Source organism: Polyodon spathula, chromosome 8, assembly GCF_017654505.1.
Source record: "Polyodon spathula isolate WHYD16114869_AA chromosome 8, ASM1765450v1, whole genome shotgun sequence".
Classification (NCBI taxonomy): Eukaryota; Metazoa; Chordata; class Actinopteri; order Acipenseriformes; family Polyodontidae; genus Polyodon; species Polyodon spathula.
This window is the reverse complement of record NC_054541.1, coordinates 33,823,613-33,848,828: the sequence shown is the minus strand read 5'-3', so window position 1 is coordinate 33,848,828 and position 25,216 is coordinate 33,823,613. Positions and strand designations below refer to the sequence as shown.

At 38.5% G+C, this 25,216-nt stretch overlaps 1 protein-coding gene across 1 annotated transcript in view; it reads left to right on the top strand.

Annotated features, from left to right (window-relative positions):
- LOC121319825 (FYVE, RhoGEF and PH domain-containing protein 6-like) overlaps window positions 1-25,216 on the top strand; it is a 35,864-nt gene that overhangs the window by 7,611 nt on the left and 3,037 nt on the right. Inside the window, exons 3-20 of the mRNA XM_041257675.1 lie at window positions 3,746-3,878; window positions 6,014-6,084; window positions 6,741-6,771; window positions 9,007-9,158; window positions 9,426-9,582; window positions 10,052-10,139; window positions 11,854-11,904; window positions 13,354-13,412; window positions 13,501-13,572; window positions 14,177-14,245; window positions 15,060-15,143; window positions 15,664-15,743; window positions 21,583-21,682; window positions 21,795-21,941; window positions 22,186-22,288; window positions 23,766-23,890; window positions 24,078-24,206; window positions 24,804-24,946. Coding sequence (XP_041113609.1) covers window positions 3,746-3,878; window positions 6,014-6,084; window positions 6,741-6,771; window positions 9,007-9,158; window positions 9,426-9,582; window positions 10,052-10,139; window positions 11,854-11,904; window positions 13,354-13,412; window positions 13,501-13,572; window positions 14,177-14,245; window positions 15,060-15,143; window positions 15,664-15,743; window positions 21,583-21,682; window positions 21,795-21,941; window positions 22,186-22,288; window positions 23,766-23,890; window positions 24,078-24,206; window positions 24,804-24,946 — 1,794 coding nt within the window. The remainder of the gene's footprint in view (window positions 1-3,745; window positions 3,879-6,013; window positions 6,085-6,740; window positions 6,772-9,006; window positions 9,159-9,425; window positions 9,583-10,051; window positions 10,140-11,853; window positions 11,905-13,353; window positions 13,413-13,500; window positions 13,573-14,176; window positions 14,246-15,059; window positions 15,144-15,663; window positions 15,744-21,582; window positions 21,683-21,794; window positions 21,942-22,185; window positions 22,289-23,765; window positions 23,891-24,077; window positions 24,207-24,803; window positions 24,947-25,216) is intronic.

Below are 25,216 nucleotides of genomic sequence, written 5' to 3'. Positions count from 1 at the left end.
GCTTTTGATTCTGATTTGTCACCACTGTATCCTGCTCTTGGACTTCAACATGGTGTACGCAGGTTAACTGAAACAGGACCACTTCTCTAATAGGGCCTTTTTACAATAACATATCTTTTTAGTTCAGTTGGCACCCAAACTCCCAACTGAGATCTTGTATTTCGTCTCTCCTGATACTGGGTCACAGTGTTTGTATGTTTGCAATTGCAGGGATGGAAATAAGACTACTATTAGCAGTTTGATCCATTCCTGGATTTACAATGAGCTTATTAAGACACACCTGAGCATGTTGCCTGTACACTGGAGAATCAAGCTTGTAGTAAAACCTGACATGGGTGAAGTTGCTATGCAATATGATTCTTCTTTCCATTACCTGAGCTGGGTGCAATACCTTTTAAATAAATAAAATACACCAACGCTTATGCAGACTAAAAGCTATTTCTGTTGTACCTTTTTAAATTGCGGACTGACAGATGTGGGCTGTGAACCGGCCCAGCTGCTTTCAGAGACTGAGCATTTTGCTGGGTCAACACGCGACGTCAAGCACACAATGCTAAATTGAGAAGTATTATTATAAGACACTGTCAAGCACACAAGCGTTTAGACTAAGGCATCAGATGAAACTTTGTCGTCTTCACTTTCTTATAGTTTTACTTGAGTTTAAAGTGGCCAACACACCGAGACCACATGTCCTCCACATGGTCTTGGGTCCTTTTAGAAGTGGATTTAAAACCCTGCATTCTGGTTGTTTAAAATGTTTCTGGTGCTATCCAGGGGCGCTTAAAGCACGGGAATAAAAACAGCATAAGTTGTGAACATTTGTACAATACCTCTGATCTAAATTGAGGATTTAGACACAGGCCTTTTACTTGCCTACTTATTTTACAAATGCAGGTGCCTTGATGTTAAAACCATACTGTGGAGTCTGCAAGTTCCACTTCAGTATAGTGTTGTGGCATTGTATGTAATAATACTAGAGTAATTAAAAGTTATGACATACAACACAGTAGATTGCAACATGTTACCAGGGCTACTGTAGAAACACACCCAGTACTTGGGTGTCAAAATTTCCCTTATTTAGATATATTATTGGAATAACCTTGTGCTAGGAATTTCTGCCGTCAGGACGCTGCTACAGTAAATCTAGTCTGAGCTGATTGTATAGCATGATTCATTCTCACTTAGGTCTGTAGGTTTACTACTTGGCATTGTTCCTGTAGCTGTAGGGTTTAAATATATTTCAGTATTATGGAGAGGGTGGTGACCCTCTTGCCCACCTACTGAGGACTAATATCAGGGCTTCTGGACCTACTGGAAAGTAATATTCACTGGTCTGTAAGTGCTTCCAGATGACAGTGTATGCTACCTGAAGGAAGAAAGCTTGTTTTGCTATTCATACAGTAAGTGGTCCTTGTGGACTTCATTGCTTTATTATTTGAGCCCCTACTGAGTTGTGTAAGGTTAAGATTATTTAATACAGACTATTGTAATTGTATCTAATGTCTTACCTATTGCATGCAGTGCCTATCACACTAGAGTGGATTGCACTACTGTTTATTTGAACTTGAACAGATGAGATTAAGTTCCTAAATGAAATTGTAAAAAGCAGATATTTAGTTGGCTTGATATTGAGCATATATACAAACTGAGCAGGCGCAGGAATAAAGCGCAGAAGAATTGTTTTTACACAGAGTGCCGGGGGCTGCAGGTGCTTGCAGGCTACGTGTGCTTGTTTGTCAAAGTCACTGGAATGGAAAAACAGGAAACAAATTTGTATGTTGTTATATTAATGGAAAGAAACTTAACCTTTCTGTTCGTTTTTATTGAGGATTTATTTTTTTCTCGTGATGAAAAATCAGTGGCTGTACAGTTTTTATTTGAATGTTACTGTACTCCTTGGCATACTGATTCAGGATGTACTGATAGGATGACAATGCATTTGCTGGCACACTAATGCTTTACCAATACTGCCCTGTGTATTGCAACATACTCGCTGTTATGGCCTGGATCTTTAGAAATAAAAAAGGGGAAAGTGTTTTAATGTCTATCTAAGCCTACAGTAGTCATTGTGGTGTAGAATCTAAATACAAGATTAAGTATAACCCAGAATGGTTTACTGTACTGTATGTAGTTCACAATAGCAAATGACAGACAGAGGCTTCCTGTTTGTTGTTGGCCGTGCAGGTCATAGGTCAGTTATTTTTGTTCGGCACTTATTAAAGTGGCAGCCAATGAATGTGCAGGAGAAAAAATAATATACTGTCTGATACGACTTCATCATTAATCTTCATTTTACCTTCGGTGCTTGGCTTGAAACAAAAGCTTTAGTGAAGCTTTCTTCATATTTAAGCTCTAACCTTTAAGCTTTTTACAGTGACAATTCAATTGATGTTATAATTGCCTTTGAATTCACTGCTGTTTTCGTTTTTAAAGTGGTTTACTGAATTCTGAATTTCCTAAGGCTTGCAGTATCCATGTACAGTTACACCATATTTCCTCCAGCTGAAATAAAATAAATCGGCTAACTGGCCTTTGAAAGTACTTTGTATGACTTAGCAGTTACTTAATAGTCTCCAGACAGATGACTGCTTTGATGTGCCCATTTTAGACTAGAGTGAGACAGCACTGGCTGCAAATCAATCCCCCGATCTCTACTTTTCCACAGGTACCATACTCCTCCAGCTGCTGTACCTACTGAAGGAACTTGGCACTGATTATTTCTAGAAAATAATCAGGTTGAGCAATGTCTTTTACTGATGTGGTACATTGTTAACTCTGGGTCTTTGTTTATACATGCTACAGTTTTATGGCTTCCATTTCCAGTCTACTGCAGTGTGTCAGCCCTAATAATTTTGTTCAGGACCCATAAAATGCCTTTCTGTAACTTCTGTACTGTACTCTTTGCTTAAGTAGTTTTGGTAATAAATTGGTTTATCATGTTTGTGGCCATTAGTTGTTTTCTTTGTAAGAGCAAAGCAGCTGTATTTAGCAGTAAGTGACAGTTTCTTTCTGGACAGACAAAAGATACTTGATACCCATGGAACTGCTACAGAGTCAAGCAATTGAAAGTCAATTAGGGTGAGGCAGGGAAATGTAGTGATTAGGTCTGAGGTATACTGTGTGAGCCATAGGGATCCTACAGGTTGAAAGTGGGTGAATTCATAAGCAGTAACCAAACTGAAAATACAAAAAATAAAATATCTCAGTCAGGATTTCCTGACTCTGTTTACCATGTTAGTCACTCCATTCATTCGGTCCCTAGAGTAGGGTAGTCCACAGCACAAAACCTTTTAGGCAGCACAAGCACAAGCGGCTATATATACTGTATATATAGCTCCTTCACCCTGACGGAAAGCAGACACTACTTCAGGCTAAGGTAGCAGTATTGGGCTATAGCAAATCATACACTGGACTTGATATGAGAATCAATGGCTATGTAAGTGACAGCAGAGTATCACTAGTCTTAGGTCAAAATAAATAGTTTTTCTTTTGTTAGTTTTATTGCTAATGTATTTGTAATTTATTTCTATTGTTTCATTCAGTGCATGCTGCTATGTCCTAAGCCTCTGATCTCCAACATGAGTTTTGCAGCGACAGTGATAGTGGTAATTAGAAGATTGTATTTTATGTACCAGTATAATGTCTATCCCGTGTTCGTTAAGCTTTGCTCTAAGGCTTTGTGTCTAGGCATTTGTCCTGGTTCCCAGGTGGGAGTGAGTGACTGGGTTTTCCTGTTTTTTGCCAGGCCCTCGCAGGACGAGGATCCTGATCTGGAGGATGTCCGCTCTGACGAAGAGGAAGTCATTTACAGCTCGGAAGAAGAAGACGCTAGTTCAGCCTCCAGCAAAGGAGAGCTTGATCTTCTGGAGGGAAGCCAGGTGCCAGTATTTTTTTATTTTTATTAAAGGAAAGGCACAGAGCTAATCTATAAGGACTTTCTTAATGACCCAGGTCTGTTATTTTCTTGGCCATAAAATATTTATTTATTCTTAATTTTTAAAAACCTAATATTCCTTACAAGATTTTGAAGACATCTGTATTCCTGTCTTTAAAGTTCATACTTAGGCATTTTCATCATTACATTCCTATTCTTTGTGGTTCAAACAAAACCAAGTACAGTATTGAATGAGGCCTGACAGTGAGGGTGAATGTTTAGAATTCAAGGATCTAGATTTGCAATGTTGACAGTCAGGTAAACATTAGGAGTTTAAGAGATGATCTGGTCCTTGTCAAGGAATTCTAAAATGGCGCTTAGTGTTTGTAGTCATTATCAGGTGTTGCCAGATCTACATAAAACAACCAATTCATATCAATAGGAAAGCCGCAATGTAAACTGCTGTTGCTATAATATTGTGTTTGAACCATCAAATATGTGTAGCTGAACAACTTCCAAAAATAAGTAGCTCTTGTTTTTGGGTCAGCGCACCCTCAATAAATTGGCTCACCTCTGGTCTTGTGCATTGTGGGATGAATGAATTTGAGACTGAAGTTGGCTATCATGAATGACATTCTTCTACTGTGGGTACAGATTGGTTTTAAACTGAATAGAGCAGTTTTTTTTTTCTTATTTTTGTAGTTTGAATTATTGAATGTCTGCTTTAGTATATTCTGTAAATGTGCCAACCTGTTATGTCTTCACTTTTATCAGCTTGAAAAATCCTGTTTCTAAATATGATTAGAGGTTGGCATTGGTACCCTAAAACACAGGTTTTAAATTACCCGACGCTACCCAGGTCTCTTTTTACTACCCGGGTTTCGATTGATTAATTAGAGAATTTAAAGAATATGACGACAGTTGTAAGCGTGCGTCTCTAGGAGGCGTAATAGACAACGTTAAAATAAGCTTTTCTTAACTGACAGGATATCACTGTTTTACAGGAAACAATCAATAACACACAGCGAGCATCAAGTACACCTCTAATAATAGCTGCGGCTACTATTCTTGGGAACTAAATCTGAAACAAAACAACATAACAACAGGGCATAACAAAAGTTGCTTGTGCGAATGTAAATTTTAATTTAGGCACACGTGTGCTACTAGAAATTCCTAAAGATTGACTATAAAAGAAAAAAACTGTTTTTTTATTGGGGGGGGGGGGTGTGTGTGACAGTATATAGTTTATTGGTGTCCACTGCTCTCTGTTAATCACACATTAAAAACTGCAAATCCCATACCCCGCCTATTTCCAGACAGTTTGAAAACTTGTCAAACCAACATGTGGAAAAATAACTAATTATTTTCATGTGGTTGGAGAAGTTTCAAAAGAAAACCGCGATGAAAAAAATTCAGATATGTCAGCGTCTTTACAAGAAATGAGCAATGAAGGTATTATTATTAGTATTATTATTATTATTGTTATTATTATGTTTGTTTGTTTCCATTACTGAAAAAGGTTACACAAGTCTACAGATCTTAGGGACTAAATGTATGTGTATTTAAATATGTGTCACGCACTTAAAACACTGATATGTCAATTTAAAAAAATAAATAAATAAAAAATCATTGCCCGAAAAAGATTCGGGTACCTGCATATTTTTCACGCCGGGTACCCAGTTCCGGATTTTCTACTTGTGCCGACCTCTAATAATTACACGTTAGAGCCGTAATTATTCATGGATCCAGCCAATGACAGAATTGTGGACCAATCGTGTCTTATCTGTTGATTTGCTGTCCAGTAGCTGTGAATTGAGCCTTCATTACAGTGTCCTGTCACAGACATGATTTCTCTTGTCTCTAGACCAGCGACAGAAAGTAAGTTTAAGTAGCTTTTAGATTAGTTGTAGATTAGAATGCTAAGGGAAAAAGCCGGTATTTATGTGCAGATTGATTTTTTTTTAAATGTAATTCACAGTAAAGCACTTCAATGTTCCAGTGGGCATCTATGCAGAACAGAAGCCCGCTAGATCTGGAAGCTGATTGGCTGTTCGTACTCAATCGTTTTTTAATAATGACTATTTAATGATTCAATTATGTATACATGATGGTTGCTATCTGTTTGTCTTTCAATTGCAGCATGATGAGCTACGAGGCAACAAAACGAAAGTTGTCCACATCGCCAAGGAGATCATGAGTTCAGAGAAAGTGTGGGTATATTGTTTTTTCAGAAATTTATACAAATGTGCTTCTATTTAATATATATATATATATATATATATAATATATATATATATATATATATATATATATATATATATATATATATATATATGTATATGATCAAATTGCAACTCTCCACAGGTTAGTTTCCCCGTTTCAAGCAGGACCCAGGATCAAATGGAAGTTTTCATGTGCTTGCAAAAATTTTAATTTTTTAAAATACAAAAATAAACAAACAAACAAAAACTGCCTAGCTTAGAGAGCACTAACGATCAGACACAGGAACCTAAATATACACAGACAGATTGATAGCAAAAAAAGAGGGGTTTACCTGTAACGACTCGATTAATGAAACATTGTGTCATCAAATTACTTTGTTTTTTGTAGTTTTTCCGAACAAACTACAAAAAACCCCAGGCCCAACCCCCCCCCCCAATTAAGACCCCACCCCCATTGTGCATAACACGTAATCTTTTAGAAAACCCGTCCCTTTAACACCCCCCCCCCTGCCGTGCATAATACAATAATATATATATAAAACAGAGAAAAAAAAGGGGGGCGGGGCCGTGCCCCCCCACCCCCCCCCCCCCCCCCCACCCGAAAAATTTTATTTGCATAATATATATATATTTTTTATAAACAGGTTTGTGGATGTTCTCAAACTCCTTCATATTGTAAGTATTGTTTTTTTACTCAATACAATTCCTAAAATGTCTTTAAAGTTCTGAGTTTACAGGCATTCTGTATGGCTCATAGTGTTTGTTTTTTTTTTGTCTGTGTTAAGGTGTTTGTACATGAGATCAGAAGCTCTAGTTTCTTGCCAAAAAGTTATAAAGAAGCAAGAACCAGCTGGCACTATACAGCTAAGCACTCTATGGTGCTGGTGCTTAATAATACAAAGGCACTTTTGGCTGATCTCACTTTTGGTTGCCTATGTCTGTGGCAGTATTGTTCTTAGACTGCTTATGAATATAAATGATAAAAGATTTACATTGGTTATTGAACACTGCAAGAAAAAGCATTCGTGTATTTTCCATTCATTTTATAGTAAATTATCTTTTTAGTCCCCATTCAAAGCACGCGTGCACACACACACACACACACACACACACACACAGTGATTTTGATGAGACTATAAAAGGTGAAAAAGTATCCAGAGTAAAGTGATCAAATGTCTTGCGTCACCACCCATGGGACCTGGCAGGTAGTGTAATATTACAGTGAGTTTCAGTTTAATGACAGGTGTGTAATAGGAGCTTCCTGATTCGCTCCTTTTTTGTAAGTTTTGTGCAAAGTTGGTATTGTTGAAGCACAACAGCAGAGTGCTTTCATCAGGATGTTTTCTTTGGGATTCAACATCTCACTGTGGTTGTTTTGAAAATTAAAAAAAAATGTATGCATAGTATATAAAACCCAATCTGTTTTTTAAACTGCTGTGAGTTATTGAGGGGGCAGCAGTTCTATTTTGGAGAATAATAATGGCATGAACATCTAGGAGTAAGGCTTAATAACCAAGGTGACCCTGGTTAACAGTGATTTTGTTCGTATTATCAATAAAGACTGGATTCCTCAGCTATGGTAAGGGACCGAGTAGTAAAAAAAAAAAAAAAGGAAAAAGTGAAGAGGCACTGTGTGATTGGTTTACGTTTCAGCAATAAGCGGAGCCGTACAATAGACGACCCCCTGTTGGTGGTTTTCAAGCATTTGCCATCTGTTGCTGTTCCACAGCTGAGCTTTAGAGGCTTGGAAGGACAAAAAAAATCTATTAAATTTGAAGGCAGCTGCTTAGGAGCCTTGTTTAAGTACACTGCTAAAATGGGTAATTCTCACTCGGTCTAGAACCAGGAAATAAAGGTGCAGCCTAAGTAGGTGGTGTTACTGACATACCAGACTTGTTTGTTTGTTTGAAAACAGCAAGTTCCATTTAATCTTTTAGGATCCCCAGTGACTGAGTTCTACATGTATGTGGTTGTGACTGAATGGAGTTCCAGCTTTCATAAATTAGACCATGTGAGCTAAAACTTGGAGGTTTTATGAGCTAAGGGCAGGGAAATACCTTTCTATCCAAGAACTGTGTCTGTGTTTATTTTCATGGCTGAATTCTATCCCAGACGCTGGATGTGGTAGTTCAGCATGTGGGTCTCCACCAAATTCCTCTGATACCATGAATTTAGCAGTGAGAGAGCTCCAGTTCAATGGATTCTTTAGAATATTGCTTGTGCAAAATAATTCAATAATGCACTCCACTTTACATAACGTCCCGGCATCTAGCTTGCTGCTACCCCCCCCCCCCCCCCCCCCCATAAACATTATTTATAATGGTACATCTCTGTAGAGCTGCTATTAAGATGTTAATGCTCTTATTAATGAAGCATAGATAATTCTTCCACTTTTATCTGGAATAAGAATACTTCATTGGTGATTCATTTTTACATGGAAATCTGGAACTGCTAATCTCTTTGCTTTCGGTATGAGTGATGATGATGGTCATTATGTCTGCTGTTTACTACAATAAATTACACAATTATACTGCCCCTAAATGGCTGCATTATATCATGTCATGAATATGCAAGTGTGATGTGGTCTTCAGACAGCTGTGCAATTAATTTATCTGCTGTTTCTGGATATACAGTCAGAATTTGCTTGATGCTTTGTGATATTCTTCATTGTCATATTGAGGGGGAAAAGGAACTCTTATTCTGTTTACACTTAAATGTTTGCTTATGTTTTTACTCCATACTGTATAACCAGGTAGGATCCAAAGAGAACCAATTCTCATATACACGATTGACAGGTCAACAAAAAGATTTGTCGACTCCGCCCCCCCCAAAACTGTTTTAATGAAATATCACCTTTTAAAACTTCTGTCGTAATAGCTTGAGATACATGGTCTGTTTCTTTGTCTGCAGGATTTCCGAGATGCTGTGGCTAAAGCCTCTCGGCAGATTGGGAAGCCTGTGATTGAGGACCGGATACTGAACCAGATTCTCTACTACCTTCCCCAGCTGTATGAGCTGAACCGGGACCTGCTGCTGGAGCTGGAGGAGCGAATGGCTCACTGGTAAACATCCTTGTTACCTTAATTCTGAAAGTTTTTTAAAACGTTATAACATGTCCCTTTATACCACTTAACTGGTTACTGTGGTCATGGTTGCCATTGGCCCCATAAAACCAATCCACTAGCACACAAATAATGCAGCCTCTTAATGCTCCCACCTGCAGAGGTTATAATGGAGAGCACCTTATTTGTTTTCAGTTGGAGGTTTCTGTGTGGTGTTAGTATTTGTTTTGTTTGTTTTGTTTAAGTGGTATGTTTTGGTTCTTGTAGGAATGATAATCAAAGGATAGCTGACATCTTTGTGAAGAAGGGACCATACCTCAAAATGTATTCCACCTATATCAAAGAGTTTGATAAGAATGTGGCATTGCTGGATGAGCAGTGCAGGAAGAACCCTGTGTTTGCTGGAGTTGTGAAGGAGTTTGAGGTAACCACAAATGTACAATAATGATGATTACCTTTTATAATGTGACATATAATAAGCCTCTATATACCAGTGGTTCTCCACTCAAGGCTCCATTCTGTCCAGGTTTTCATTTTAACAAAATCTAATTTCCCACTTGGGGACCCTGTCTATAAACACTGTTTCAGAGTACTATATTTTATGTGCTATTGAAAGCTGCTTCAAACATATATTTAGTTCCTGATTAAGCCAAAAACTTGCTCCTTTTGGTGAACTGGAGTTGAGTACCAGTGACATGTTGTTTTGTCAACCAGCCTAATGAGGCACCCTGTGCCATAAAATGGGTTTTCTGAATTCTGTGCACTAATACAGCCAACAGCTGTCTGTGGGTTAAGTGTTTGAAAACTCACTGACGCAAAAGTGGGTTTGTACCAGTTTTTTCTAAATATTTCAGAAGGGTTATCTCGATCATATCATTTTTCTGTGCTTTCAGATGAGCCCGCGCTGTGCAAGCCTGGCACTCAGACATTACCTGCTGAAACCTGTGCAGAGAATTCCACAGTACAGACTGCTGCTCACAGGTACCAGTTCATTACTGTAGCCAGGCATCTTATAATTCCACAAAATGGATTAAGCTGTGTTTCTAAGAATAGAAAGTTATCTGCTACTCTAATGATGTTAAATCATTGTTTTGGAGGCAGAATTGACCTTTTCCCTTATTTGGCATTAGGAACCAGTATTGCTAAACACCACCTGTATTGCTAAGGAAATCACCTTTTTTGCTCAGTTCTCTGAAGCTCCTGGTTTTGTTAACAGTTTTGTATTTGCTAAAAGAAAACAGTGGAGTATTCATGTTCAATAGAACAATGTGACATAAACATAAGCCAAATAAAACTTCAGTAAAAACAACAAAAACCACCTTCCTTTGAGTTGCACGAACAGTTTAAACAGTCACAAGACATTCATTTCCAGATGTGGGTGGACCACTCGTCACTGAGGAAAAGGGGTTGTTTAAAGTGAACATATTTTACATGGTAGACTCTTTTTCTAAAAGCAGTGGTAAAAAAAAAAAAAAAAAAAAAACTCCCACAGGAATGATTTTTTTTTTTTTTTTTTTTTTAGAACTTAACTGCAGTTCTGTAGAGCACAAGAGTTCTTTTACCTTATCCTCTGTCTTAATATATGCATGCCGTATAGCTAGAAACTGCCCTGGAAAGGAGTAATCCTGGTATTTATACCATGGCCATTAAAATGAGAATGGAGCCTCCTGTAGACCTGTAGTTAATTGCCAAGCAATCAAGGAATAGAGCTGTACTGAAACAAATTCTCCAATCTTCTGTTTTCTTTTACTTGTAATAAATTGTATAAAAATGCAGTGCATTTACTGATGTCACTCCGTTTATGTGACTTCTCCAAATTGCTGCACTCTCAGTACACTAAGACCTTTAGGGGAAAACCAGACAAAAAAAGAGTTTTGTGAAGAGCAGCCTTTATTTTTAGGTGTGCCATCAATCAATCTTTAGCAGTCTCAGTGAGATTTTATTTTCTTAAAACCAGGAGATAAGTAAATCATCTGTAGGAAACACAGGGGATGGCACAGGGAATTGTCTGGCGCTTCATCATTTCTATGGTTTTATTTTCTTTGTTTGCTTTTTTTCACCCTAAATTTCATGTGCTGTAACAATGCATTACTTTCCATTTGTTTTTCAGTGATCTGAACCGTTTGTATACTCTAGAAAAATAGTGTATATCTCTGTGAAATAGTGTGTACTACAGTAGAGCTGTCTAGACTGCTTTTATGGTAGATGGTATTGAATTGCAAGGAGATCAGGAAACAGACATCCAAGGGGTGTCCTTTTAAAGATAAGACTACCACACCAGCTTTTAGACACTTCAGGCTAGAACAGTTTATACGTTTTTAGAAAAAAAATACAATTGGTACACTAGAAAAATGATCTGGAGATAGAACAGTCTGCTGTTATTTGCTAATGTATGAATATTCATACTGTGAAAATACTGTACTGTAGCTTATCCTTTTAAACTGCTGATCATTCGTAGGAGAACTGCCATCTAGTGGAATAAGTTTCAAATTGCAACTAACGAATGCAAAGACAACTACAAACAAAAGAGCCTTAATAATGTTAAATTAAATAAACTTCATACAAGTATATAACATGTAGTCAAAAAATAGTTATTGTATTTTTATTCCTAAAATGAAATTGTAATGTTAGGTACTATGAATGTTCCAGTTATTCTTTTCCTTTCCTTACAGAAACTTGTATTTTGTGTTTGCAGATTACTTGAAAAACCTCATTGAAGATTCCACAGATTATAGAGATACACAAGGTACTGCAAAAAGTACATTCTTCTGGTTTATTTTCCATAACTTTGCTTTTTGTAATACGTGCACCATTCCTTTCCAGTGGACATAAAAATGTTGCTAACCTGAAGTATTCTCTGCTAAATGATGGACCAATCAGGGTGTCCACTACAATCAGGACTGGTACATCCTGCTTCTGCAGCAGCTTCAGTCAGGTCTCAGAATTGAGAAAGATTAGAAAAGCATTCTTGTTGAAGGTAGAGTGGGCTCAGGGGTTTCACAAACTCAATCAGTGACCTATTTGGAGATGCAGATCCAATATCTTAGATTGATGTCCCATCACTGATGCATTATTTTAATTGAAACACAGGTCTTCACCTTGCTGTACATGGAAATGATTCCTTTTAGCGGTAAGAATACATCTGAGCAAGCACACAGCAACACAAGGCACTGGGATCCCAGTCCTGATAATTATATACAACAGTTAAGAAAAGAGTTAGCTGCTGGATATAAATCCAGTCATTCCTGAAGACACTCTACCAGCATTTTAAAGCTATCTGTACCTTATAAGAGCAATATTGCTTTGGCCAAATAAAAAAAATATGGGTAACACTTTATATTGTGTGGCATAAATTAATATTAAATAGATATGCAATTGCATATTAAATTCATGTAAATACACTGTATTGGTTGGTGGTAGACTGAGAGGATGAACTTGATCACACTCTGTTCGCCCACAAAGTATTCCTTTACAGACACATACATTTAAGTGCTTTCAATCCAGGAAAATTATTTTTGACAACTGTGAAGACTTTTCAGTTATTCAGCTGACCTAAACATTTTATAATAATTTTAGAATACAGTATTTACAAGGTAATCCATAATGATTTGTGGCAAATCGTGATGTGGTTGCATTTTTCAAACATCATGCAAAACAACTACCAGTGCTTGGTGATACTCGGACGCTGACAATTTGATACGAAACTGAAGATCTTGTTTGCATGAGGTTTCTAGGAAATCGCATGAGTGAAAATGAGGCCGTGCACACTGTTCCATTTTTCAGATTGATATCGAAATATGTAGCCTGTTGTGCAAAAAATATTTAGGGTCTGTTAATCCGAACCACACACGTTTTTTTTATTTTTTTTTATTTGGTCTTAGTTTTACTTATGGTAAACCTGTTACATGTACAACCACACCTATGAAATATATGCAAATAGTTACCTGGTGTTCACAGGGGGTTATCGTGTGCTCAGAAAATAGCATTGTTTATCCCAGTTTTACCTAGGTAGGTTAATAGTTTACTGTGAATGTGTGGTGTACAGCGTTTGTTGGTTAGTTTGTGTATTAACATGAATGAAAATCATAAAATAGTTTTTGGATTTATGCTAGCTGTTACAGACAGTTCTAACAAGCTGTTAGAATGTCACCTTTACATATATTAAACCATTCTAAACATATTCCTTTACATGCAGCTGCTCTTATTGTTGTCATAGAAGTGGCCAATCATGCAAATGACATCATGAAACAAGGGGTAAGTCCAACAATAATAATGGAAAATTCCAAGTCTGGGGAACCCTTTTATTCTTTGGTGTACTCATATCATTGTAATTGCCCCACAGGATAACTTTCAGAAGCTCATGCAGATCCAGTATAGTTTGAACGGTCACCCTGAGATTGTTCAGCCGGGGAGGGTAAGAGGTGTTTTGTTTGTTTTTTTTTTTTTAAAAAATCGCATTTATACGCGTACAAAGAAAAGAATTATTGGATCCATATCGCTCAAATTACCAAGAAAACCCCCATACAAACATACAGAGCTAAAATGACGACAATGTATCACGCGCGTTGGTGCTTCGATAGATCCAACCAACTATATACGTTTTACAATGGATCCCTGTTATGAGCTTGTTTAACACACAATCCTTGTCAGCTTCCACAGCAGGACCTGTATATCGACCCCAATCTTCGAGTGGTAGGATAACTTAAAAACGGCAGGAGAACAGGAAAAAAGAAAAGCTCAGAAGTTCCAAGAACAGTTAGACGTGATGCTCGGTACCTGGGATCAAGGATTGACACAATGTGGTTCAACGCGGCCTTTTGGGAAATAAAGAAAACTGGATGTGCGTCATTAGACAGTTAGTAAGCTATACTTAAGGAAAGTCTCTTAGATATCCACAAAACCCCCCAACACTTGGTGTTGTTTCTTGTTTTTTTTTTTTTTTGTTTGTTTTTGTTTTTTTTTAAATCGCCCTGTATACAGAGCCAACATTAACATTCTCGGTGGCTTGACTTGGCCAGGTTTTTCTCAAGGAAGGAACCCTGATGAAGCTCTCCCGGAAAGTCATGCAGCCCCGACTGTTCTTTCTGGTGAGCTCCTCCTCGTTGCTCTTGGAAGCAGGTGTATAGGAAACAGTTTTAAGGTTGTATTTTGCACAGGAAATAAACTTTGTTATAAAGAACAGAGTAGGAGAAACCGAGCTGCTTGTACACTTCAGGATTTCACTGTAATCTGTAATCATGATGAAGCCCGTCCTACCCCATCCTACCATGCAACACTGAAAGACTATTCGAACCTAAACATTTGCTTCCAGTCTGCAGTTAGGTCTCGGACACTTTATAGCATCAGTGTTTGGCAGAATGGGCTTTTGCTTTAATAAGATGTTCAGTGTTAGGTGGTCAAATAGGGTCATGAATAAACTCCAACAGGGAAGAGATTTTAGTTTGGACTTTAAGAGTTAGTAACTTTAAAAAGTGTGGTATATTAGATTCGTCCAAATTGAATTGAAGCAAATCTAAATACATTAGTGGTGAAAATGGAGCCCTCTGTGGTGTTTTTTTTATGTGGATAGCTCCTCCACTGTTTATAGACCCCAGTAACTTTTATATGTCTTTTTCATAAACAGTCTCTATGCACTTCATGTTTACAGATTTGGTTAGCCGCAAGATTGTTGTAATTAGTGTTGTGTCTTAATGTGCTGACTATTGTTATCGTTAAAGTCCCATCTTCAAATCACAATGACTTGAAGTGCATGATTTCCAGACTGATCTGTCTGCTACATTAATACTGGTGCCATTTGCTGTGTGGTTAAGGATAGCTGTCCAAAGGCAACTAGGGTGAGACTGCCTGCATTCATTGCTCATACTGGCCATCATATAGAAATAACCATTTTTGTAATTTCAGTTTAATGATGGCCTGCTGTATACCACCCCTGTACAGTCTGGAATGTATAAACTAAACAACATGTTGTCTTTGGCTGGAATGAAGGTAAGCCCACTTATTTATTTAATTTCACCCCCATAGAGGCTAGGTCTACGTATAACTGTGCAAAATGTATTTGGCTTAACATATGGATTGATGTCATAGATTTAGAGATGTACATGTAGATGTGCACTATTTTTAGATATTAGTAGTGTGTGTGTATGTGTGTCTATATATATATATATATATATATATATATATATATATATATATATATATATATATATATATATATATATATATATATATAATAAAAATAGAAAATTCCCTTTCTTTACCAATATATTCTTGATTTTAGTGCAATCGGGATGGGACTGAAGCACATAGCAATGTGGTCACAGGGCCCTCTTGGTCAGGAAATAGTGAGTCAGTAGCTGTGTTTTCTGTATTTTAGTTACCAGAACTTAAAACAGGCTTTAAGATAAATAAAATAAACGTAATCGGGTGGACTCATTTTCCAGTGATTTGCTAAACATCAAATGCCAATTATAAGAACATGCCCCCTAATCCCTTTCCTTTCACACAGGTTAGCAAACCAACCCAAGAAGCCTATCAGAATGAGCTGAACATAGAAAGTGTGGAACGTTCGTTTATTCTGTCAGCCAGGTATGGAGTTTAACCTTTCTTGGTAGTTTTCAAGTTTGAACGAACGTTGTAATTGCTGTCGTGTCTTGCTTGTCTTGTCTTGTGTCTTGGCAGTGTTCAGCAAGCTCCATCAATGAATCAGTCTTTGTTTAAGAGACTATTAAATATTTGTTCAATAAAGTCTTTCCAATGCAGTGGCTTGGAACACTAGGTCCCTGCCTTAGTGCCTTGAATCCCAGCACTACAGTGTCTGGCTGGAATCCTGCCACTCAAATGCCCATCTGATACATGGTATTAAATGGCAGCACTTGACTTCTTGTCCTGCACAGAAAAATGTCCTTTCAGTAACTCTCACCATACCGAAGAGGAATCACACAGGCTGGGCACTTTGTTACAGAAAGAGCTCTCTTCTGTGAAATGCATTGTATGCTAATGGTGATTCATCTTGTAATAATGAACCATTACAGAGGATAACTTTAATCATGAGTCACATGGGCAGGTTTAGATGGAACAAAAGCACAGGTTAAGTCTGCAGAACAGTGCTTCTTAAAACTATCGGTCATGAAAACCTAATTTACGTTTGGAGAGATGCATTTATTAAGCCTGAACACAGACTCACTGCAGGTTACAATATAGTACTAGGATTATAACTACTGCTTGAATCAAACTGTTACTTGTTATAACATTTCAATAAAATAATGTACTCTCAAATTTCTAAAGGAAACGTTACACTTCTGACTTTGACATGTGTCATGCTGGCAGAATTTAGCTTTAATAATTGAAACAGTGGGAAGCTAGGTTATTGTTCCATTCTGTTCAAAGAAAAGAATGACCCAGTGAAATGCTCTTTGGTTCATCATTCTTTCCGTCATTCTGCCAACACCATGTGGCAGATGCATCTGCTGTTGTGTCAGTGGAGATGACAGAGATGTTGGTTAAGGATTCTGTGTCACAGACACAGGGCTACCAAGAGGAACTTCAGAACAGGGGACTGTGCATTTGCAAGGCTAGTTTGTGTCCTGCCACTTGTTATTCAATAACTAGTATGACTCACTTTTTCTAGGTTTTGTTAGGTAGATGGTTTACAGTGGCCATGCTTCTCCTGAATTATTTTTTAAATATATGTTGTTGTTGTTGTTGTTGTTGTTATTATTTTCTAGCACGTGAAATGGTGTAACCTAATTGTCAAACACTGAAAGAGATGATAAATGTATGGGTCACTGCCAATAATAAAATTCATGTATAGGTAATTCATATGTATGGATACATCCAGTGACTGCTGTAAATAGTGCAGCTGGCAACAAGGGAAAGACCTTGTGACAGCATGGAGAGACAGCTGACAGGAGGAAGGAGACCCCATTGGAGCTGGCAAGGGTTAGCTACCCTGGTTTGGCAGTATCCAACTCTATGTTTTCAAAGGTAAACAGGATGCTGGAGACACCCGCCCAAGGCTTCTAAGAAATTAGAGAAAAATACCCCTAGAGTCTGTGAGAGCGCAGGCGGAAGATGACTCAACGCTGCATAACACGATTACCGACTTAGGAACGGAAACGGATATGAGAATGGAGAGTGCTTCACAAAAGACTAATTCAAGATCTGCAGTTAGCAAAGACATGGCACTCCAGGTTTGTGTCTGTGGCTGGAGCAAGGCGGAAACAGTCAGGTGTTTGAAGATTCATCAAGGGAGAATGAAATGCTTGAGGGAGAAGGGACAAGGGCCTTGCATTGATCAGTACTTCTTACGAAGTCAGTCAAGTCAGTCAAATGAAATCCAACGACAGGAAGCAAACCACAGTTCGCAGGATATCAGCACCCTGTCATAGACGTGATGAGGACTTGCATGGATACAACTAGTGATGAACCTAATGATCCTTGCAAACCCGGTCAGACGAACCAGCATAAGAGAAAAAAGAACCTCAACGGGCCCATGCTTCTGGAGTTCTACGAATCCTGTGGAAATTGATGAAAGTGGCATGGCTAAAACAGGTTGTACCAAGAGCATGGCGCCGAGCAGGTGGAGCCTTTATACCAAAAGAAAACGATTCTACAAGCATCGGTCAGTTTCATCCTATTTCCCTGTTAAACGTAGAAGGCAAGATTTTCTTCAGCATTATTGCTCAGAGATTGTCAACCTACCTATTAAAGAACTGCTTCGTTGACACTTCAGTTAAAAAAGCAGGCATTCCAGGTTTCTCAGGATGCTTAGAACACATCAGTGTAATCTGGCAACAAATTCAATCAGCAAAAAAGGAGAGGAAGGAGCTCCATGTGACATTCCTGGATTTGGCTAATGCATATGGTTCAGTGCTACATGAACTTCTTTGGGCAGCATTTGATTTTTTCAGTGCACCGATGACAATAACAAATTTAGTGAAAGCCTACTTTGGAGATTTACAATTTAGTTTTTCAACTTCAGAATTCAGCACTACATGGCAATGCCTAGAAGTTGGAATAATGGCAGGATGTACCATTTCTCCACTGGCTTTTACCATGGCAGTGGAAGTAATTATTAGGGCATCAAAATGGGCAGTGGGAGGAGAGCACTTGGCTTCTGGAATGCGACTACCACCAATTCGAGCATACATGGATGACATGACAACAATGACTACAACAGTAGCCTGCACTAATCGGTTATTGGGCAAATTAACCAATAACGTTGAATGGGCACGAATGCAATTCAGGCCCACTAAATCAAGGAGTAGCTTTATAATTAAAGGTAAAGTAGTAGATAAAAGGTTCTACATTAATGCTGAGGCAATACCAACAGTGTCTGTGAAGCCAGTGAAAAGTCTAGGGAGATGATATGATGGGGATCTATAACACAGTGTGTGTGGGAGAAGTTGGACAAAAAGCAGTGGAAGGGTTGAAGAGCATAGACAGCAGCACTTTACCGGGCAAACTGAAACTCTGGTGCTTTCAGTTTGGTCTAGTGCCAAGACTGCTGTGGCCACTGACTGTGTACGAGATTTCCTTGACAACAGTTGAGAAACTGGAAGCTTTAATCAGTTCATACGTCAGGAAATGGTTCAGAGTTCCACGCTGCCTCAGCAGCGTGGGACTTTATGGTAAAGGAATACTGCAGCTACCAATCTCTGCTCTAACCGAGGAGTTTAAGTGCTCCAAAGTCTGACTGGAAGTGACATTAGTAGATTCACGTGACAAATGTGTAAGGGAGGCAGCATCTGTGTTGAAAACTGGAAGAAAATGGGCGGCAAAGAAAGCTGTGGAATATGCAAAGGCTGCCCTTCGAATCAGAGATATTATGGGGCAAGTTCAGCATGGACAAGGAGGTTTTGGTCTCAGTTCAGCTCCTCCTACATGGCACAAGGCAACCCCAGCTCAACGGAGGAAGCTGGTAGTCAATGAGGTGCAAAAGCAGGAGGAGAGGATCAGGTATGTAAAGGCCATTTCCCAGGCCAAGCAGGAAGAATGGACGAGATGGGAGAGTGTGGAACAATGCAAGATCGACTGGCAAGACCTATGGACAATGGAACAGAGCAGGATCAGTTTCCTCATCAGATCAGCATATGATGTTCTCCCATCACCACAGAACCTAAACATCTGGGTGGGTAAGGATCCCTCATGTCCATTATGTTCATCACCTGCAACACTAAGGCACATTTTGACAGGATGTAAGGTGGGTCTTAGCCAAGGACGATTTACTTGGCGCCATGACCAGGTGCTGCGATGTTTGGCCTTAGCATTAGAAAACAAGCGTAACCTGGCCAATAAGATGCCACCAGTTCCATCAAAGCATTACACACGACAATATTCCTCCATCTAGGAGAGCAACCACCAAGAAAAGGTGTTAAAACCAAGCCTTGCCCAGGACAACTGGAAGCTGCTAGAGACTGGAAAATGCTGGCAGGTGTTGGTCAACGGCTTATTTTTCCACCTGAGATTGCCATCGCTAACCTTCGACCAGACATTGTCTTGTGGTCTGGATTAGCATGCCTTGTTCATCTGGTAGAGTTAACAGTGCCATGGGAAGATGCTGTGGATGAGGCGTATGAGAGGAAGAAACTTCGGTACGCTCAACTAGCTGAGTCTGGGTTTACCAAGTGGAGTTGGGTTGTCAAGGATTTGTGACACACTCTACAACTCTGTTTCTCAGATGTCGCGTTCAGAGGCCAAGAGTTGCGTCGCACAGTGAAGAACTTATCTGAAGCAGCAGAAAGGAGCAGCAGCTGGCTGTGGTTGAGACAGAAAGGTTCTGGATGGGGATCTCAAGCACAATAGAAAGAAAGCAACGTTGGTGTACAGGTAAGTAAGCTGGGCTGAGCTGAGTGGGGGATGGAGGGGGGTGATGCTGGGATGCCAGAATCACTGCTGAGCCCTCTTGAGGTATCGTGGGCTAGTCAACGAAACACAGAGGATGGAAGGTGCCCACTTGAACACCCCAGAGATGTACCCTACTTAGCTCAATCCAGACAGTTGTCATGTTGATATGCTGGAGAGACCGCACTGGGTTGATCCCAGAGCCAGCATCGCAGCCGTTGTGTGTGCTGATGCGCTGGGGAGGCAAAATGAGTTGATCCCTGGAGCCAGCGTTACACTTCAGCAATCAACACCAGACAGAAGGATATCTACACCATCGGATGGAAAACAACGTAAATGGATGGAGATGCAGATGGATCACATTAGTTTACTGCAAAGATATGTCTTAGTTGGTGCTTATCTTGGCGAGAGCAGAGTTCAAATCTACATGAAGTTAACATCTACTCTCATGTAATGGAAATCAAATCATATACTGTATAAAAAACATTTAGTACGTAAGTCGCATTTAAAAAATAAACTTAAAACAAAATAAAGTTAAGAAGGCTTTATCAGAGGAATAAATCCCGGTTCATTTGTTTTTGGATATTTTGCAACAGGGTCCAGTTTAAAGTTTGGTCTGCCAGTATGAAACTGTTGTCAGGGCAGTCACCATTTTCATCTCGCTGTTAGTAACAGACATGGCACTATATAATAACCTATGCATTAGTGCGGAACCTTTTCCTCACAAGATGACACACTATCGCAGAAATGGGTGATTTAAATGCAGCAGCAGCTTTCTGAGCACACCTGTGTTCAGTGAATAGCATTTCACCCAATAAACGCATTTATAAATCATAGTAAGCACAAGTATGTAACACAGCTGGGGCACAGAGTCTGAAACAGTCCCTTCACCCAATCAGGAGAATCGCAAGTCTCGTATATCATAGAATTTTGGATTGTGAGACAATTCAGGGAAAAAAAATCAGGCCACTCCCCATGGAAACTGCTAAATAATGTCACTTGATCACTTTGTTTCCTGCCAGCCTTCCTGCACTTGCTGACCTTTTATTTGCGCTCGCCAGGATGCCTGTAGAGAAACGATAACATCTTTAGTTTGCTAAGAAAACTAGATGTATCTTTGTTGGAAGTGCAGAGGGGAAGAAGGGCAATTCTGTCTGTGTAGTGGCTAGGCTATAAATAAGCTGTGAATGGGGGATGTGTTTGAAAGAAATAGCTTTGCCAATGTGAACAAGCATGCAAGTTCACAAACTGTTTTTCCTGAAACTTGGTACTTGAGAATTGAAATCCTACAGCGCATCCTTATGGACACCACTGTAAAGTATTCTTTTACTTAAGATGTTAAATGGTATTTATTAAAACACATGCTGTTATCATATCAGTTTTTAACAAAGGCTTTCAATATTGGGATACAGACTTTTTTCTTCCTCATCAGTGCCACCTCAGAATAAAGCAGCAATAGATATGCTATGGCAGTATATATACCATGGCAGCTCTGTTTGTACTAATATTGTTCTGTGTCTTAGCTTCTGTCATTGATTGCTAATATTTGTATTCTTTTTTTTTTTTTTTTGTATTTATGCAGCTCTGCCACAGAACGGGATGCATGGCTGGAAGCCATTTCAAAAGCAATTAATGACTATACCAAGAAGAGAATTACATTTAGTACCAGCAAAAGCGAAGAGGTATGGTAGTTGGCTACATCATGTGCTGCATGGTGGTTTCTCTTGTTAATTCATTTAAATGCTGTAGATTAGACAGTTTCCCAGGTTGTAACTAGAGGTTAATGTTGCTTAGGCTGATCCAGTGGAAGTGGAGAGCGACACCCCTCTTGGATCCAAGGCTCCCATCTGGATCCCAGACCCCAGGGCCACCATGTGTATGGTCTGTACCTGTGAGTTCACTGTCACCTGGAGGAGGCACCACTGCAGAGCCTGTGGGAAGGTTTGTGATCTACTCAAGATCCAGTCAATAAGGATCAGACCATTCATTTAGATTAATGGGGTAATGAACACCCAGCGACTTTTTATTCTCACTACTTTTCACTGCTGACTGCCTTCCCTGTATTTTTGTGTAAGTCGTGTTTTTCGTTGCTCCTGAAATTTCACCTCACTCCCCTATGAAGTAAAATTTCTCCAGTCTATAGGTATGAGTTTTCCTAACATTTTCCTTTTTACTGTCTCTTCAGATTGTGTGTCAAGCCTGTTCTTCCAACAAACACAGCCTTGAATACCTCAAGAATCAACCTGCTAGAGTCTGTGATCACTGCTTCAGAGAGCTTCAGAAGAATGGTGGGTTATAGTTTCATGTCTGGCTCTGTTTTTTAAGTATGAGCTGCTTATCCAATTGTGATAAGTGTTAAAAGTTGGTAAGAGCTTTATTCAACACAAGCTATTTCGAGTACTGTATTAGTCTGTCAAAATACTGCATGGAGGAGCCTGCCCTTTGTTTATTATGCCAGTCTAAAAAAAAAAAATGCTTATGTCCTGCACATGACTGCATTAAGTGTACTGAATAGGATTTGGTTGGATATATATCTGTATGTCAGATGTTTTTTTAATCACATTTTTTTATATACATACACTATATATGTACATCACAATGGTTTACTTATTCAGTGTACAAATAGCCCTAATTTTGTAATTACATCTGAAAGAGGGTGTATGTCACTGAAAACGTTGTCTATCTGTCTATCTATCTATCTGTCTATCTATATAATATGGACTGAATAGGAAGGTGTGTAGGGGGCGAAACTATGGCCCCCGAGGGAAGAACTATAGTTATCATCAGGGAACTATAATGCTTAAAGCTGCAGGAGGTAACTATAGTTCTTCCCGAGAGGCCTTGAGTTTACTATGAGCCAAGGTCTGCAGTCCATATTTGTTTTATGAATCACTCAAGAAAGTAATGTTTTAGAAGTCCATAGCACATAGTTATTAAAGTTTTTCTGGCATAGAACTGTCTGTCTGACTTAATCACTGTGGCATAGACATTTCGGAGGAGTCTGTAGATGAGTTTGTAGATGTTGTATTTATTTCATCGTCGAGATTTGTTTGAAATGTAGGTAGTTAGACAACGCTGAAAAGTGTTGATCTGAAAACTGAGAAGTTATCATGACAATTTTAGTGTTTGCTTTTGTTTTGTAGTATATTTTGTAAATCGTTTTTGTTGTGTGTCGAGGAAGTACGTTCAGCGTGATGTAATTTGAGGAAGTTTATAAAAAAAACAGTTGACCGCAAGCAGCGTCACAAGGGCAATAGTTGGATCTATTTTGAGTCATGTGATCAGGTTTTAACCAATCACATGCCAGAATTTATACGGACTGATTGTAATTATATAGATAGATAGATATATAGATAGATAGATCACACACACAGGTGTTTTAATTCTGAAAAAAGCTTTTGCTTTTGCTAAATTGCATTTCCTTTTACGTTTTACGCAGTTCTGTGCATGGATAACATTTAGATTTTATTTTGCTGTTGGGTTGTTAATGGGAAATTTCACATACCGCTACAATACGTACCAGATTTAAAAGTATGTACTGTATTACAGTTAACATGTTGTCTTTAGTTTTGGCAAGTGATATTTTCAGAATCATATTGTTCTGAATTGAATTAAAATACTATTTCTGTTGAAAATATATTACTGTACCAATAAAACCAATACAGTACATCTAAATGGAAGCCTACTTATTTTAAAACAGTCCTTTCAGATATGTATTTACATATGAGCATACTTATCTGTTACATATTTTTTTCCTTTACCTAGATAATCAGTCCTCACCCAAAGTTCTGTCCCCTACCAGCAAGTCTCCATCGAGTACCTTGTCTTCCGTTCTCCATAGCATTCCTTCAGGACGAAAGCAAAAGAAAATCTCAGCTGCCCTGAAAGAAGTAAGCCCTTTCATGCTGTACATTTCCCAGTTGCCTGATTATCTGCTCTTGCGCATGAAATCTAATGCAGGCTTATATAGTGTACTACCTTATAACCCCACCAGCAGTACCATAAAGGAACAAGAGATTTCAAGCGATGGCTTTGATTGTGTTTTTTTTTTTTTTTTTTTTTTTTTTTTTTTTTAAGGTGTCTGCAAGCACTGAAGACTCTTCTATGAGTGGCTACCTGTACAGGTCCAAGGGTAATAAGAAGCCATGGAAACATCTATGGTTTGTCATAAAGAACAAAGTATTATACACTTATGCTGCTAGCGAGGTAAGCCATTTGCAGGTACTTGGAAAGTTTATGTACGTGCAGCGTTCCAGATAAGGTTTTGGGTCTAATTAATCTCTAATTTGAACACTGAGAGAGTAAAATGTATTTTCAGGGGTTAAAATGCAACATTAACTTGGAAGTCATGAGTAATCTCGAAGTACTGTGCAATCTTTAATGTTAATGGGATTAAAAAAGAGCCGTCCATTTTAACTGCAATGTTACTTTGAATTACTGTACAACCAGCCGTGTGTTCTACAGGTTCTTTACCGGCTCAGTGCATTTTCTTCCGCTGTGTACGTGTATTAAAAGTAAAAAAATATATTTGTTTTATTGGACAACACAGAGCTTCAGTATATCTATACTCATTAAACAGACTACACAGTTAAATACTTACACAATTATTTTTTGCACTTTGACTGGCTTCTAGCAAAAACTATCATATGTCCAGCATTCACCTCTTTATCAAGAGAGCCATACTGTGGAGCTCAACAAACCATTCGTTGGACGGTCCTGGGTTATAGAATTTAAATATTTGTGTGTTTTTGAACAGCTGCAGCTTTCTTTTTTTTTTAATTGTATTATTTATTTATTTTTCAGGATGTGGCTGCTTTAGAGAGTCAGCCCTTGCTAGGATTCAGTGTGAAAGAGGAGCGGTCTGATCATAATCCACAATTCCAGCTCTATCATAAAAACACCTTGTTTTACATCTTCAAAGCAGATGAACCTCACACTGCCCAAAGGTATGCTGTAATTTTATTCCTGCCACATTCAACTGATTTTATAATATGTAATTAAAACCTGAACGATACCCAATATACTGAGTATCAAAGTGATTAACTAAATTAGTGTCCATTAAAGGTACTGTATAATACAAATAAAATAAAAAAAATTTGAATTCGTCAAAACTAATTTGTATGCATTTGTGTGTTGTGTGTGCATTCACTTGAGACTTAACGTGCCTTTTTGAATACCAACATTTTAGACTTCCTTGCTCTGTCAATATAAGCAAA